Consider the following 18,171-nt stretch of genomic DNA (forward strand, 5'->3'; position numbering starts at 1 on the left):
TTTTATTCCAGAACTCTTAAACCAGGAAAGGCTGAAATTATCTTCAGACAGAGAGTACCTGCTCAACTGACAAAACCAGCAAACATATTTCACAGTATTTATCTCTCAAGTAAATTTGTAGTAGAGAATTTGTAATAGTTTGAGACTATTAGTGATCTGACAGACACACATCCTTAATTACATCCGATTTCATATGCAGACACAGCAAATAATCTCATTCTAGCATACATTCCATCTGTTCACAGATCATTGTTATTTTTTACCTGTTTTTTTTAAAACTGCAACTGATAGATGAATTTTTTTCCCTAACCCTGGTACAGAAAATTTGACTTCAGAAGATGAAATATGTTTATTAAAAGTGCCATCAGACTTCCAACTAGCCTGAAAATCAGTTTGTACTGTGACTGAAATCAGAGCCCAGTTTTTTGATCTGCATGACTATTTGAACAGAAGGCAGTATATTCATTATAGCATTTTTCATGCATGAAAAACAGCCAAGAAAAAAAAAGCCTAACCCAACACGAACCCCCCCCGAGAATTATACAATATTAAAAGATAATAAAAATCTAGAAAGCTAAGGTAGTTGGTATTGTTCTACTGGGGAAACCAGCGTTTTGTTGGGACTAGCTAAAGAAAGAATAAGGCATTAAATTAGAGCTTCATATTAAGTATAGGTGAGACACTGTTGGGCATACACCTTTAGAGTGTTCTGCATTTCAAAACATACATACCACACACCAAAATACATATGCAACATATGTAATAGACAAAAATGTATAAATACAATATGCAACAAAGCACGGTAAGTAGCATTGCAGTTCATACTGTTTAAGGTTGATATGGCGGTATTAACAGCTTTAAAATATCTATCTGGTAGGGCATGCTGAAAACCCAGACAGCTACAGCTTCAAGCAACTAACAGAAAGCCTTACCATTCAGAGCCTGTACTGTACAAATTCGAGTCATGAGGCTCCTGATACTGCTTCCAGGAGAAACTATCAATTAGAAATTTCATTTGTAACAGAGGAACATTATATTCTATTTTAGCATACTATTCTGGATACCTGTTCTGAAACATAGTTCATAGTAAAATCATGACATGTTGTTAGTCCAACACACATCAGTTAACTTTTGAGGCTGCTTAGACTGATTTTATTGTAGTAGCGCACTTAAGTTATTTCCAGAACAATACTGGCAAAAGTGAGTTGAAAGAACCGAGTCTAAGTTACAAAAAACTACTTCATCTCTTGGAGCACCTGTATGTACATTTCCTCACTTTACACCTACCACATCCTTTAAGGATCCTCTTCCAAAGTACCCAATAATCAAGAGGAACCAGATCACTCATCTTATCCTTATGTGAAAACTGCATAACAAGCTACCTACCTCATGCTTTTTCTCCAACTCATTCTGGAGGCATACCACTAAATCCATTAAAAGGACATTCAATATTCTTTTCTTCAAGTATAAGGTTAATTTTAGAATGGATGACTGCAAATGCTAGCATTTCAACAAAGAATTAGGGTAGCACTTTCTGGGGAGGTCAAGATTCTTTGGTGCTACAGCCCAAGTTCTTTAACCTGTACTTGCATAGAGGAAAAAGTAGGTAGTTGAGTCACACAGTTCCAAGGCGTTGGCAAATTTAAAAGTTGTTCTTGAAGTGTTTATTCTTCCTTCTACAAGGCCATCCTGAATAGTTTAATTATAGCATCAGAAGAATGACATTACTTAGTAGAACCGTCTGCCTAACAGCCTCCTGTCCCATGACACAGAAAACAGAAGCAAGGAAAATCCTACAAAATTTTCTTTTAGGACTCTGAATACAAATCAGATAGAAATTCAGATGAAACAGAAAGACAATATATCCTTACCATCCAGAACTTTGTGCCTGCAGAAACTTTGCCATGTTCAGTGAACATCCAACCATGATAGGAAAGCAGCATTTTTAGAGAGTAGCGCATTGTGACAATAAGGGCAACCCAAAGCCCTGTGCCAAAAAGTATTCCACTCACGATGTTCTGTGTTTGGTTTGACATATAGCCGCTATTTAAAACAGAAGCCAGCACGTGTCAGTTAATGTCAGTTTAACTTCTAAAGAGAACCTAACATTGCAAACCTAAGTCTAATGGTACCACAGGCAGGCATTGCACAAGCTTCATGCCTGTTTAGCCCTTTTTCATAAACTCCTTTCCAAACACCCTCTCATGAAGCAAGATCAAAGGGCACAGAAGTTGCCAAATGTGCTTCCCAAATACTCAGAAAACAATGTAGTAGTACTGGTATAACAACCTACCTATTTCATACCCTCATACATCTGTTCATTGGACTTACTCTACCACAAACATACTGTCCAAAAACTTTAACAGGATTAGCTTTAAGGGTAGTTACATATAAAACTGATTTCCTTGAGATGAACAGTAGCTTTTAAGTCTACTTACGTTGTATCAAGTGTTCGGTTGATTTTAGCTATTATTCCTAAAGAAGGATCAATTTTGGCATACATTGTTGACATCACACCCACAACTACGATAAGCCAGCTAGATGGGCTAGCAGGATAAACGCCAGTGATAATGCCATTCTGGAAAGAAAAGCCTTCACATAATTTTTTCATACCAAAGTGGTTGACTTCATATTATCATGGAAAGAAACAAAAATCCACAGTTTAGTTTTAAACAAGAAATTAAGATTATCCAACATTTTCTTACGTATGCTTAACCCAGGAGTAAGGAATGGACTTAGTTAAGTTTGACTGCTACAGTTTTGTAGACAACACTGGTCCTGCTGCAAGTCTCACTAAAAATACTGAAATTAGCAAACAACTTTCAAACAAATGACACTGCAATAATCCCCATTTACACTGAGTTAGGCCTCTCTAAATGAAAACATGGCAAAAATATTCTGCCGAAGAAGCCACTGAAAACTGCAATCAAGGGGGTTTTATATCCTTTAAACAGTCTTCATAGCTTTCTAAGATTTTATTAAGACTAGACTACTGTTAAAAATATGTTTTTGAAAGAGATATTGAAGATAGCATGTAGCTTGTTGTCTAGTTTGCTACTAATAAAAGAGATACTTACCATTTATGATCCCATGACCAAACCAACAAATTCACAACAATCTGTATCAAGCACCTCATCAGAAATGTTAATATTTAGCATAACTTGTACAAGATAGACGTTCAGGTAATTTCTTGAAAACAGCAAGCATTCTCCTTAACTTTGATTTTGGCAAAGAATACATAAAATCAAGAATGTAGTCTTGTACCTCTAAGTGATATGACACTAAAAAGCAAAACTACTTCTATTTCTGACTTATGCTAAAGGATTACACAATTAAATGGTGTATTATGAAGAGAATGAAGTAAATCAAAGCTATTCATTTCTACATCTGTTTCATCTTTCTTCCACAGAATAAACCAAAAAGATGTACCCTTTCAGTATTTTACTGCATCATCCAGTGCTACCTTCCTTGTCTTAACCAAAACCCACACAAGCTTTCCATAGTAACAAACTTTATTTGCCATAAAGGAAAAAAAAAAAAAATTACCTAAATAGAACTTCAATAAATCTATAAAACATTAAAGCCCCTCAAGTTTGGCGGACTTGACTAATTTAAAATACCTTGAATCTGATGAACTTTTTCTTCCACGAATGGACACCAGATAGGTAAATTTGTTTGAGCGCTTCATGGCTCATTCGCAGGTCAATCCCATCTGGAGTTACTGTAAATTGAAAAGCTACTGCTTGATGAGCTTCTGCCATTTTCGGAGCGAGTTCTGTCAAAAAAGCAAAGTTTTAAAATTATTTCCTTTTTGTTCAAAGGAACTAGGAGCTAGTTCATTTCTAGCAAGGTATCTTCTACACAGTAATTTGGGGAAATACTTCAAAGTATGCCAAATTTACATACAGTACTTGCCTCTTCCTTACAGGCTATGCTTGCACTTCAGTCTCAGCGTCCAGTATGTTAATTAAGGTACCTCTTCTAACCACAAGAGCTGAAAATGGAAACAAAACACTCCCATATAACTTAGGCCTTCTGGCAGAACTGCAGCAAGCTCAGTATCGTATATACATGCAATATATAAAAATTCAGAGCAGAAAATTAAAGTCATACTATTTAGGGGAAAAAAAAAGTGTCGCAGGTACATAGCATCCTACTCTGTAATGATGAAGGAGATTCAGATTTCTTTTTTTTTTTTCCTTCATCATTTTGAAACAGAAGTTCTTCACCTCAGCTAGCAAAACAAAGCTGCTTATGGCCACATCCTCCTCTGGAATTTTTTCAGATCTTAATTTCCAGCTAATTAGTCACAGCAATAAGACACTATAGCTCTGGTGGCTCTGAGTTCTGACTGGCAAATGACTGCAAAATCAAAACTGCGCAGAGTTGAAGAAACCAAATCACAATTGTCAGAAAAATGACCTTCACATAAACAAATCTGGAATTAAGAGGAATTTAACTGAACTGCAGCTCAGTTTAACTACCCAAACAAATATCAACAACAGTACAAACACAGACAAAAGACCATCATAAGGGGCAGGTGTAACAGGTTCAAATAAAAACCACTGGAATTTAAAACAGAAATATAACTGTGATTCTGTTTACATGTTTATGGCTTATCTTTGAGTAGATATAGCCAATTCAAACTGAACTGTATACTCTTATTTATCAGCTCATCTTCATAGCTTCTTTCTTTCCATCATGAGCATTTCTACATAAATATCCTGGAAGTTGCCCCTACTCATCATTAATTCAGACTGTTTGAGCACTTACAATCAGAACATAGATTTTTGCAGACAGGCCCTATGTATAACACTGAAATGGTCCAGAGACCATCGTGATTCCAAAGTCTTCTGCCCACATTCATTTATTAGCTTACCAAAACTTCTGTGCATAACCCTAAAACAACACTGTCTTCTAGAAGTGTGACAGAAAGGGAGGAATCCATAATCTCATCTGCAGGTCAGGATTCAGGGGTAAGTTTTAATTTCATATTTTTACTGGCATAAAACACAACATTATCAATACCAAGTGTTTTAAGGTGGCACTTGCATTTCTATTTAAGCAAAATCAGAAGGAAGAACTACTTCATGCTTTTTCATTCCTAAAGGCTGAAATGCACATTTCTTTAGCAAACCTGAAGCTTAGGCTTAAATTCTGGTAGATGTTCATCCCCTGCAGCATGGAGGGCTAACCAGTACAGTTTAGCTGGGCACTTCAGAAACAGTTTATTATGACTGTAGTGCTGCTCTTCTAGTCTGTAAATATTCTACTATGTCAATGTCATCTGGAGTACAAAGAAGGGGGGCAAAGGTGTACAAGTAGACAGCTAGGGAATGCTGCAGTAACAGCAGGCTTAGGAAATGCACAGTATAGGAAGAGAATGAGCATCAGGCAGAAGAGAACGAGATTAAGTGCTGTTGTGCAGCATCTTGTAAGGTTGTGACCAATACATGGTGACTGTTTGCAATATTTAAAGTGTTTACCCCTAGACCAGCTTGCAGTGACCAGCCTCTGCAATAGAACTGCTACAGTGGCTGATGGTAATTCACAGAACTCCCAAATCCATCAGCCACTGCTCAAGTTTTAGAGGTTGAGCCCTGGGTGAACCAGGCTTCTGGGTTTCCAGAAGTGTAGCTAAAGCTCACAGAGAGCATGCAATTCGATCCATGCATGTACAGCGTCCAATTAGGCCAACAAAGAAACCAAATCAGCTTTGGACATCAGTTTCAAAACCCTTAAGACAAGTCCTGTGTGCCCTAGTAACAACTGCAATTTGTAGTACTTAATCACTCCGTCACTAACAACTGCTTATTCATGGGGGCCTTGCTGTAGACAAGTATCAGAAAGTCAGTCAGTTGTACATTCATTCATTTAAATTGTGCATCACCAGGTCAACCCTGAGACCTGGTGATGCACAATTGACATGACACCAATAAAACAAGAGACAGGCAGTAATAACACGTGATATGCCCTGGACTCAACAAGGTTTGCAAAAGGGGAAAACACTCCAAGTTAAGAATGAATCATACGTTTAGCAGTGCTATTAAGACTAGGATTACAAAAACTTTTTTTAAAAAATTTTAAAAAATAATCACACAATAAAAACAACTATATCCCCATATGGAGAATCAGGCACCTGGATTTGTCTCAAGAGGGTCCAGCAGGTCCTCCAGTTCACTCATGGAATTTTGTATTCTGGAATGTCAGTGTCTTAAGATCAACTAGTTTCTATTTCCCTTCAACTCCCCTGTGACTTCTCAGCCTGGGAATTTGTAACTATCCTCCTCTCTGTTTCTGACGAGAAAAAATTTCAGGAACCTTTCCGTTTTTAGGCACAGGCATTTCTACTGTCCAAGGCAGAAAAAGATTATAAATAGCATTAAACATAAACAGTCAAGCCAGTATTTTAATGAATTGAAACTCAGCACGATCAGAAAATTAAACAGGTTTCAATAAAGAAAAATATTCCTTATTCCCAAATGAAGAACTATTAATCCAGCAAGAATTAATCCTGAATCAAGTAAACAAGCCCTGAAAACAAAGACAAATCTAGTTCTAGAACTGTATTACTTGACCCTAAAATGTGAAACAATCAAAAGGCTTGTTTCTTTTCATATCCTTTTCCTTTACTTCAGAAAACTGTAAGCCTTTAAGACTGTTCTGAATTATGATGGCTGGACACCAAAGACTTCCTCAAGTCCCTTTCTTTGAACACTTATTTTCCTCCTTAAAGGCCAGTTCAGTCATAAGCTGCCGTACACTTCCCCTCCTCTGCATTCCTCCGCCGTCACGTGCTTGCGAGCAAAGTAGGTAAAAGGGCACAGGCCAGAGGAGCATGCGCTGGGCTTGGAAGCTTGACTTGCCCATGTTAGTAAGGCAGCACCCACATCAATTAGCTAACTAACACTGAAACAATAACTTCTTCTAACTTCTGGCATTTTGGTCAGCAAAACTTTTCTGTACAGCACATACTAATTAACCTCATTCCCAACAGAGCCATAAATGAGAGCTTTTGAATTGCTTAGCAGTTTGGCCAAGCCTTACTTAAAGGGGGGGGAAAAAAAAGAACACAGTAATTTATAAAAGTAATCTAAAATAATTATTTTCATTCATTTCAGTGTTCTCTCATAATATTAACATATCTTAAAACACACATGTGCCCCTTAAAACTTGGTTTCTTTTTCTTTGTTTTTAATTAAATGAGAAAGATGTTCCTTGCTCTTTTCTGGTTTTACTTCAATTCAAACATGCTGTAACAGCTGCAGATGTTTCTCCTCTTCCCTTTTCATACCTCTGCTCGAGCCAATCAAAACTTACAAATTTTTTTCCATTGTTATAAACAAGTACTGTTAGGTTGGATGTCACTTTTAAGTCAAGAAAACACACCGCACAGTAGAAGGCCGAAGTGCTGATGAACCTGATGGCCTGAAAAACTTATGCTGCTATGCCTACTATGCACAAAATCTCCTCAGACTGCTATTTTTGCAGTTTAACTCACAGACTGCTCACAGACCTTATATTTTCAGATTGCAGACACCGAACAGTCAACTATGTATTAGGGTTTACATGCTCCTAGAGCCACGGAAGGAGGTGAGGGCCTCAGCTCTGGAAAATCTGAAGGTAAGGGGATCCCATGTGCAGGATGCTTCCATTCAGTCAGGCATGCAATAATTCACTTGTGGTTGGTAACACCTCTCTGAAGCACACAACACAGAACACAATGTCTAAAAGACAGTGAAAGGAATACCATGTGCATCTTCACAAGCACCAGGCAGTGATGCAGAGGTATTACAGTAGATTGCACAAAATAAGCTATTAATTCCTGAAGCAGTTACCTTTGGAACTGATACCGAGTATGAACCTTCCTACATTTCTGTAGATTTCACAAGCTTTATATGGATGAGTGCTAAAAAGGCAAAATCAGCATCCCTATCTCAAAAAAGCACAACTCCTCTACTTTAAGCGGATATCCATCTCACATCTTATCTCAGAACTCAGCCACTTGCTTCCCATACATTGCTTGGCTCATGCAATCTTTTTTTTTTTCCTCCCATTTCCTATTTCTCTTGCAATAGGGAAAACTCTGACATTTCTCCTTAGTAGGAGTCCAAACATCCACTGGAAAGAGATATATTATTTAAACACAGTTTTCCCATCTATAGCTCCTTTTCCTGAAAAGGAAACGAGGTAACAAATGCAGGGGAAAACTGCAGAGAAATCTTATTCACATGATCCAGAATAGCTAAAACCTTGGTGAAAACACAGTTCTATGACTCTCATTTGCAAGCTACTTCAAGAATTTATTCTGAGGCTCTCCTCACAGATTTTTGGCATTTATACTTTAGCTTTTATATATAGGGCATACACCTCTCGGTAACCAAACTAAGCTCACAGAACATTTCTCTCCAAATATTCTACACTGACTAACAAAGGTTGACAGTTTTCTAGGAAAAGCAGTGACTGCTGCATATAGTTTCTCCGAGAACACTGTTATGTACACCCCACATAGGTTTCATACAGACACCCTTGGCATCCAAACCACAGGCTGTTCATAGATGGGGGCAGACTTGCAGCAATTACATGTCCCTGTGCTGAGGGCTAGAACATGCTGCATCTTGAAGTATGAAGGTAGTTCTGAATTCAGAAGCACCTGGAAGCCCTTATAACTTCATGCAGATGCAAAGTGACACCAACAAAGCAATGAGAAGCATCTTATCACTAGATAGTGTCTTTGACTCCAAGTTCCTACTAGTATATTAAACCCAATCTTAGTTCAGAAACACACTAAGAACGATATTAAGATTTCCATTTAAAGCTAGACACCTTGAACTCGGAAGGTCCTGGGAAACCAAGCAAGTACCCCAATGCCTTTGTCATCAAACCCGTTTACTTCAAAGAGAAAGGAAAGGAATTCCATTTCTATCAACATGGAAAGCAATGAGTTCCCGTCTGAAGGTTACAAGCAACCATACAGAACAGGAAAAAAAAATAATTCTGGAGCTCTTGCAGGTTGTCTAAAAAGACTTCAACTCTGAAACTTGTTTAAATATTGAAAACACTGAACAAGTTTTATCCAGTATTTTATTACCTACACATCAAATCTCCCTTCAGGAGATGAGCTTGCTATAGCTCTTGGAAGAAAATGGACAACCAAAAAGTTTCATTTGTATGTTATTGATTTATATTTTCACACTGAATTCCAAGAGTCTGAGGACAGACAATGAAATCAGAGCCACATTAAAACACTAGCACAGCCACACCGTGTTTGTGCCGAGACAGTGATCAAGTATTTTCTCTCACTGGTTTAAGCTATTACTATAGAAATTTGCATATTCTACTCTCCTAGAAAGCCAAAACTATGAATGCATTCTTTTATACAAATCAATAACTGTTTATGCTCAAATCTGTTGATTTCATGCCAGATAAAGGGAATTCTAAACATTGAGATGTCCATCCAAGTCTCTTCATACATTATTCCAATTTTCTCTTCAGATTTCTGCTATTGATGCGCCTGCCAGTCCAAGTCTTCAGTACCACCTACCCAAAGTAATTCCGACTACCTTATGGCAGCTGACTTTGCCTAGATAGTATGTTTGCAATGAAGTGATATGAAGTGAAGCACAAAAAAACGCAGTGTCAACATCATAAAATAACTTGCTAGCATGTTAGTTTACTTCCACACTTTGCCACCAACTACAGTTTAATGGCAACACTGATCGGCACAGCCATCCCAGAAGGGGATGCAATCTATGGATAATCAGGGTTGCTTGAATTTTTTGTTTTTGTTGAAAAAGACTCACGCAAACAATCTGTCAAATCTATCTAAAGGTTGAAGACAGCAAAAAATGAAGAAAAACTGCAAATGGATATACAAGTACAGGGACTGAAACTGGAAGTAGTGGCTGATAGACCAGAGGTTATCACTGCCATCCAGAGGGACCTTGACAGGCTGGAGAAATGGGCAGGCTGAAACCTTATTAAATTCAACAAAGAGAAGTGCAAAGTCCTGCACCTAGGGAGGAGTAACCCCATGCACTAGTACACGCTAGAGACTGACTGGCTGAAAAGCAACTTTGCAGCAAGGAGCACCCAAACCAGCAAGGCGACCTTGCAGCAGAGACAACTAACAGAATCCTGGGGTGCATCAGGAGGAGCATTGCCACGAGTTGAGGGAGGTGACTATTCTTTTCTACTCAGCGCTGGTGAGGCCCCATCTCGAATACTGTGTCCAGTTCTGTGCTCCCCAGTAAAAGAGAGAAATTAAACTACTGGAGTGTCCAGTGAAGAGCCACTAAGAGGATTAAGGGCTTGAAGAATCAATCCTATTTTTGTATACACTTTTAATTGTATACCTGGCAGAGAAGCTTTATGAAATTTAATATAGGAGTTTTCATAATGTCTGCTTCAAAAGTCAAACTAACTTTAGAACATTTAAGACCTGAACAAGAAATCCTGTGCTTCAATTGCTTTAAGTGAAGAGCACATCTTGAAAGTCAAACTGGCAGTAGCAGTCAAACATTCAAAAAGAGCAAGTTTTTTGCATCTGACAAAAGGTACTGTTAGTTTGGAGAATAAAAGAAGCTGGATTTTGCGGTAGAATTTTTACAGATTTTGCACGAACTTTTCATACAATGATTCATCTGAATTTTTCAATATTATTCCAGTAGCTTCGCCTTCACTAAAAAGAACCAAGTGTGCCATTACACAGTGTTTTAAATGTATGTTGTTTTTTTAACAACCACTGCATTGTCTAATGAGAGTCTGCTAGTCTTAAGGCAGATTAAGGTAGATTTCTGGAGCTGACCCTAAATGCCACATATACCACAGTGATAAGGTGGGCAACATTAAAAACTCCTAGTAAGAAATAAGCCCTTGGAATTTTACTTAGAGGAAACACTGACTGTTCCTATCAAATTAAGAAAGCCTGTATTATCAATAATAAAACTGATGTTACTTCAGTAAAGTGTTTTCATGGAGTTTGCTATAAATGAAATAGCTTTAGACACTAAAGTACATGTATAGCATCATCCAGCACTGACTCAGTAACTCAAGGTCCCATCCACTCTTATGAGTGACTACCTCCCTACCACTATCTGAAATAAATACCAAAATTATGCCCTAATGTTAGAGGGTCGATTAAGAAAGGCAGCTAACCAGAGCATGCCAAAAGGATGCTAAAACCACTTTTACTCATGTGCATCTGGTGGTCCTTTGATGCACAGTTGAACAAAGTTAAACCTAAAGCTAAAGAAATAGCATTCAGTTTAACAGAAAACCAAACAAAGATCAAAGTTGTCTAGAATTTTATGCCTTTCAAAGAAAATTCAGGTTCTGATCTATAAAAATCTTCAGTAAACAGTATAAAATACACAGCTCAAACATTTAAATACATGACCAAAAAGACTGCCTGGTCTCTCCTGTATCTGCTTCTTGAATATTCTACTAGCTAATGCCACTTTCTTGCAGTGTATACTACACTTCTGCAAAAAGATAACAAGGTATCAAAGCCTTAGAAAAAGCTTATTCATAGTTCACATGATATTCCACAAGGTGCTGACTTCTGAACTTGCTATAAAGATTAACCAGACACTGTTATTTGTTTGCGAATTTCTAAATAGCTTCCTGGCATACTAACCTTCAATAATATCTAATCATGCTTCAGCATATAAAAAGACACTGATACTTGCCGTTCAGAAGTCTTACCAATAATCTTACAGTGATTAATCATTCTACAGATACAAAATCATTAAGAGCAATCTGAATGAAGCCAAATCATCCCAGTGCACTAAGAAGTCATGTGGATTAAATTCACTCAACAGGGCTTCTCAGGTGAACCTAATGACTATGGCACAGTAGTAAAATAGAAACCAAAGAATCCCTCTCTTTTAATACTTGAATTAACATAGCATTCAATCAATTATCATTTGATCTGATGAAAACAAAGTCAAACTGACAGGTTCTCTCATGATACTTTAGTTGTGACTGACACATGCTAAAACCAGTTTAAGCCTCCTAAAAGCTGAATCTGTTGTTTATGCAGCACTTCTCTCTCATAGGGTCCCCAAAGTAAAATTATTATGCCATGACTGAAGTGGCTTAAGACAGAAGCCTCTCCTCCAGGAGCCCTCATTTAACAGGGAAATTTCAACTTCTCCTCTTTGTTATCGCCAGTCATGGGCTCCAATCCTTCCCACCCTCACCTGCAGCTGACAGCTGGGGTCCCTCAGAACTGTAAATGTCTTAAAGGATTTCTCACATCTAAAAAATGAACAAACACTGTGGTTCAAGCCAAAGTGGAAAACTGAATGCGTGTATGAATACATGCCCAGGTACAGCAGCGCTGGGACCTACTGCAAACCTCACCCACAGCAGACAGTTTGAAACCAGAACAGCAAAGGAGTTGGCAGTAACTTGCTCTCCCGCTGACAAACCTATCAGCTTGTGTCGTGTCCTCAGCAATTTTCCAAGATCCCCTACCCAAACTGTAAACTGGAACAACAGGCATATATGGAAAGGAAGAGATAATAACAAACAGACCGATGAATGAAACACAAGCATACCTGAACAGCTGTCTTCTTTAAAAGCAGACTCGAGAACTATTTGTCACACAAACCTTCTCTCCCACAGGCTCACTCTAGATGGGCTCTTGAATGGGTTAGGACACAGTGAGAGGCAGATTCATTCCAATGCTGCTAACTCCTAACAGACATCACACCACAGCAATGGCAAACAGTCAGTTGTAGCTCTGAAACAAAGTCAAGAAAAACAGTTTGAGCTTTGATTCACACACTGCTTTTAACTGCTCAGAGGGACTGGATCAGACTGGAACCATTTGAGAAAAACTGGTGGCAATGGAGCGAACAGTCACAAGCACAAACAGTTCTGAAACACTGTTTTCCATTATGCTGGATGAATGTATTATCTGGATTGATCTGTCTTCCTTGAACAGGTCTGAGATGGCGAGGAACTGCAGAGTGAAAGGAAGTTCATCTGCTTCTCAGTCATTGCTGAGGGCTCCAACTAGTGATCACTAGCTAGTGCGATAAGCAAGGTGATCTCAGGGGCTAGACCCCAACATTAACTTCAGCTTTCAATTTAAGACATCTGAGCATCTCCCATTACAGTCAACACAGACGACATCAAGAATTCTTGGAGAGATGTTCATAGAACAGACTGTTTTTAGTGGCATTTCCAGGAGAAAAGCCACAGATGAAAAGTTGTCTTCTCACCAGTTCAAACTGGAGACAGTCAGGCAAAGAAATAGAAGAAACTGACTACAGCAGGTGCGTTAATCACCAGGCTAACACTGAACAGTATTTTCCCTACACATTCTGGATCATAAGGTTTCTCTCCTCTTCCCAAATAGCATGCTCCTGTAAAAGACTGTTCGAAAACTATACACTTCCAACAAAAAAACCAAAACACTGACATGCTCCACAACTGGAATCAACATAGAAACTGTCATATTATTTACACTTTCTTCCCTATAGAGAGCAGGACGTACTATACTGTCCCTAGACCTTTTAGATTATTCTAGTCTCCACTGCAGGATGTTACACTGTACACATCCCAGCAAGCTACCTCCTCTGACCTCCTAGAAATTTATAATAATTACAGAGTAAGGGATAAGCATACAAAGCTAAAACACTGCACAGTTATACCATGCAGAAACCTCCCCCACCCCCAAAAGGCCCTAGATCTGGGTATTTCTTTTTAATGCTGCTATAAAAGACATACTTAGGCATTTAGATTATGTGAGTTTTATCCCTTCTCTCTTCCTTTGCACTAATGAGCTTCTGTGCTCATGCAGTAAAGAAGAATTATCATCTTCTCTGTAACAACAAATATTTCTGGAATTGAAAGGCTTTTATGAGACATACAAGATGTCACATTTTCAGACTTTGGAGCTGCTAGAAGATGAACAACCACGTTTGGTGACCAAAGGCAAACTGAATGGAGCGCTCTCCCAGCAGTTCAACGATCATCTACTGCACAAGGGGGAAAGACCCGAGAAGGGTCCTTCAGCTGCTTAAGGCCGAAGCACCAGTTCCAAACAAAATTACAAACATTTAAACTGACCATTCAAATTAAAGTTAATGCAGACTTGGAAAAAGAGATCGTGTTTAGACATCGTTTTTCTGAACATGTGAAGTTCAAGACTATGATGCAGCATGCTGCAAGGCACAGAGACAATGGTTTTGGAATATTAAAAAAAAAAAAAACGCACAACAAAACAGTTTTTGATTGTGGATTGCTTGGGGTGTTGGGTTTTTTTGTTTTGTTGTATATATGCAAGCATTCGGTTAAGTCGCTTTTTCCCCAAGGTTCTCCGAAGCCAGTCCCGCAGCCACGCCGGGGATCCAACGCTCCGGCCGCCGCTGCCCGCCGCGCAGCGCACCCCCCCGCGGGGCGCCGCTCGGGCACGGGGACTCGCTCTGATGTGCCGCGGAGCCTGCGCGGCCCCGTCCGCACCGCGCAAGGCGGGGGGGGGCTCCGCGGGGCGCGTCCCGTCCCCTCCCCCCGGCGCCGCGCCCCGCCCCGCGCGGGGCCGCTCACGTGACCGCGCCCGGGAAGTGGGTGAAAGGTCGCGCCGCCGCAGCGCGCGCAGGCCCGCCCCGCCCCTCCCACAGCCGGCGGGGAAGGGAAGGGCGCCCGGCGCTCGGCCCCCGCCGCGGCAGCCGAGGGTGGCGTTCGCTCCCTAGAAGCGGCTCTGGGACCAAGGCTGCAACACCCCAGATTTTAGAGCTGGATTTTAAAGGTCAGCTTGTCTTTCGCACCAAGCCACAGCTATGACAGAGCCTGATATTTATGCAGTAAAGTTACATTTCCTAAACTAAGCGACCCACATCGTACTCGCTCACGGCATCCCCTGTGCTATCACAAACTGGTAGTTACTGGTTTGTATCAGCACATGAACATGCTCACGGTAGGAAAAGAACCTGCTAATTACCACTGAAGACTTTATATATATAAACATCCAGTCACAATGGTCAGAACACACACACGAGAGCTTGCAGATCTGGAAGTTGAAGAGATCACAGTCAGGAAAAAATAAACTAAGGAGACTGAAGGCATCAGATGTTCCCCATTCTCAGTGCTACGCTCCCACTAGCGCGGTGAGGAAGCCGTGAGGTCTCTGCACAGCGATCTCCTCCAGACTGCAGCTCCGATACAATTGTCCTCCAAGTGCTGACAAATTGCCAGATAAGAGGAAGAATGAGATATTTGTCTTGTTCCTACTTTGCCCTTGTCTCTTTTCAAAGAAACGTGCTTCCTGCACACAGTTCCATCAGCATTTGTGTACGGGTTGTAACTGAAATAATTTTTGAGGCTGATTTTTCTGTTTAAACCAGAAAACACAGCGCAAAATATTAGAGCTGTGCAAAAACGGGGCAGGAAAATGGAGTTCCAAGATGCTACAAGACATCTTAATGCACCTTTTGCAACAAGCCTAGCCCGCACTCTCACCCGGTGAACCTGCCACGCCACGAACAAAACACACCCAGGTGGAAAATATTATTTCTCAGAAGCAGGTTGCAGCGACTGCGGCGTTTCTGGGTCTCGCAGCCCGCGGGCACACGGACCGGCCGCCTCTCACACCGACACGCACCAGTGTTCAGTTCACACACGGCTGGAAACCCACCACCCCTGCGGAGCCGCCCGCGCGCTCCCGCGGAGCTGAAACTCGTCCGGTAACGGGTCGGAGCAGCCCCGCTCCCCCGCGGGTGCCGCGAATGTCCCCGCGCAGCTCAGCCAGGCCGGGCCCCCCGCCCCGCGGCAGGACCGCGCAGACCCTCCGGCCGCGGAGAAGGCGGCGGGACGGCACGGACAGCGCTGCCGCCCCCCCCCCCGCGGCGCCGGGACGCGCCGCTCGGCGAACAGGACTCGGCCCTCGCCCCGCAGAAAGCACCGCCGCAGCTAACGCCGGCGGGACCGGCCCCAACCGCCCGGCCGGCAGCGAATCCACCGCGGCCCCCCGCCCGCTCCCCCGGAGCTGAGCTGAAGCCGTGCCGGGAAAGCCCCACACCTGCGCTCCGCACCGCCCGCGTCCCGCTCACCTGCCGGGGCAATGGCGGTGACCGGCGCTCGGGCGGGGCGGGCCGGGCCGAGGCGAGCGGCGGCACCAGCAAAGAGCCCGCGAGGAGGCGGCGGCCGCTCCCCGCCGCGCCCGGCTGGGCCGCCCCGCCGCCATTGGCTGCGGCCGCGGGGGGCGGGGCCGAGCGGGGCCGGGGCAGCGCGGCGGGGCGGGGAGCGGGCCCGGGGCCCGGCAGGCGCGGCCTCGGCGCCGTCCCGGGGAGAGAAGGTGCGAGGAGAGAGGCCCCGGGGGGCCAGTGCGCGTGGGGAAAGGGGTGCCGGGGGGCTCCGCGCGCCGGGAAGGGGCTGCCGAGGAAAACTGAGAGCAGCCCCTTGGGTAGGGGAGCCCCAGGCCGTGGCGCTCCGCTCGGTCCCGGGGCTCTGGCCAGGCCGGGGGCACCGGCGCTGCTGGCGGGGCTGTGAGGGGGCTTCCAGGAGAAGGTGGGGGCCGCCCGCAGCGCTCGCTCCGGGTCCCCTCTGTGTGGGGACGGTCACTGGAGGGACTCGCCCCCAAGGGTGAGGAGCTCCCGTTAGCAGGAGGGTACGGCCCCGCCGCGGGGGCTTTGCAGGAGCTGCCAGAGGAAGGTGAGGGAGATTTGGGGTGCAGCCCTGGAGGCAGAATTGGCTCCCTGGGGAGGACCGACCAGCCCACTCCGCTCCAGCAAATACCGGGATTTGAAAGAAATCAAGTATAGTCAGTACATCTTAGCGAAAGTAATTGTATCCTTTAAAAAATTCAAAATTTTGAAAGTAATTAAAATGAAAGCGTATGTGACGATCTCAGGGCACAATGGCGCTCAATTTGCAATGAGTCACAGAATCACCTTGGTTGGAAAAGGTTGGAAAGGGCCTTGAAGCGCCTCCAGTCCAACCATGAACCTCACCCTGACCGTTCCCAACTGCCCCAGATCCCTCAGCGCTGGCTCAGCCCGACTCTTCAACCCCTCCAGGGATGGGGACTCCCCCCTGCCCTGGGCAGCCCATTCCAACGCCCAACAGCCCCTTCTGCACAGAAATCCTTCCTCAGAGCCAGCCTGACCCTGCCCTGGGCAGCTTGAGGCCATTCCCTCGGGGCCTGGCGCTGGGTCCTTGGCTCCAGAGACTCATCCCCCCTCTCTGCCCCCTCCTGGCAGGGAGCTGCAGAGGGCCAGGAGGTCTCCCCTCAGCCTCCTCTTCTCCAGACTGAACCCCCCCAGTTCCCCCAGCCGCTCCCCAGCAGACCTGTGCTCCAGACCCTGCCCCAGCTCCGTTGCCCTTCTCTGGCCACGCTCGAGTCATTCAATGGCCTTTTTGGGGTGAGGGGCCCAAAGCTGAACCCAGTCATTGAGGGGCAGACTCACCAGTGCCAAGTCCAGGGGTAAGATCCCTTCTCTGTCCCTGCTGGGAACAGTGCTTTCTAAATCTGTGATGAACTGGTCCCACTCAAGAGCTCAGAGCTTGAATATCTGATGTTTTGTTTGATTTCAGTACGGTAACAACAGGAAGAGTGCTCTGCCCCAAAAGGAGGCCATGGCCTGTCAGGTGGCAGTGGTGTCAGTGTGAAGTCTCTTCTTTGAACTAGTACAAGTTGGGATTGGTACATTTTTCCCTTGTGGGCAGACCCACCCAGCTGTACACTCCTGCCTGCTGCAACTTCCAGGATGTGGCTGAAGGCTCCAAAACACAAACATATGACCAAATCCAGAAGCATGGACACTACAGACTAAGCCTCTCCTTTACCCTTAAGATTGTGCAATGTCAATGAGAAAAAAACCCCCACACTTCTGGTCAGAATTTTCTAGTGTTCTGTGCCTAATGATGCAATTTAAAGAAGATGTTATTCTTTCAGAGGGAAACATAAAGCCTAGAAGAAAGCAAGGAGGAGGAGAAAAAGAACTGGGATTTAGATGTATTTTCAGGGGGAGAAAGAAAACAAAAGAATAAATCACTAAAAACCCAGCTACACCTTCAGATTCAGCAGTATTCATATCTACATGTTTTTAGCTATAGCAGATAGGAATTTAATTCAAACAGTTACAAGAAGGTAATTATATCTTAGAAAGAAAATAATCTGCAGTGTTTTCATTATGCAGAAAGGCAGCCTAAAATGTCTTG

General features: G+C 43.0%; 1 protein-coding gene across 2 annotated transcripts in view; it reads right to left on the reverse strand.

Annotated features, from left to right (window-relative positions):
- The window catches only part of CPT1A (carnitine palmitoyltransferase 1A), a 44,456-nt gene extending 28,284 nt beyond the window's left edge, over nt 1–16,172 (reverse strand). For both annotated transcript variants that reach the window (XM_074917994.1, XM_074917995.1), the window contains exons 1-6: nt 16,062–16,172; nt 12,564–12,748; nt 3,916–3,994; nt 3,621–3,775; nt 2,439–2,578; nt 1,872–2,043 (exon numbers count right to left, since the gene is read on the reverse strand). In XM_074917994.1, the coding sequence (XP_074774095.1) occupies nt 1,872–2,043; nt 2,439–2,578; nt 3,621–3,761 (453 nt within the window). In that variant the 5' untranslated portion in view covers nt 3,762–3,775; nt 3,916–3,994; nt 12,564–12,748; nt 16,062–16,172. The remainder of the gene's footprint in view (nt 1–1,871; nt 2,044–2,438; nt 2,579–3,620; nt 3,776–3,915; nt 3,995–12,563; nt 12,749–16,061) is intronic.
- Between the last annotated feature and the right edge of the window lie 1,999 nt (nt 16,173–18,171).

The sequence above is a fragment of the Athene noctua genome, chromosome 14, assembly GCF_965140245.1.
Source record: "Athene noctua chromosome 14, bAthNoc1.hap1.1, whole genome shotgun sequence".
NCBI classification, from domain to species: domain Eukaryota; kingdom Metazoa; phylum Chordata; class Aves; order Strigiformes; family Strigidae; genus Athene; species Athene noctua.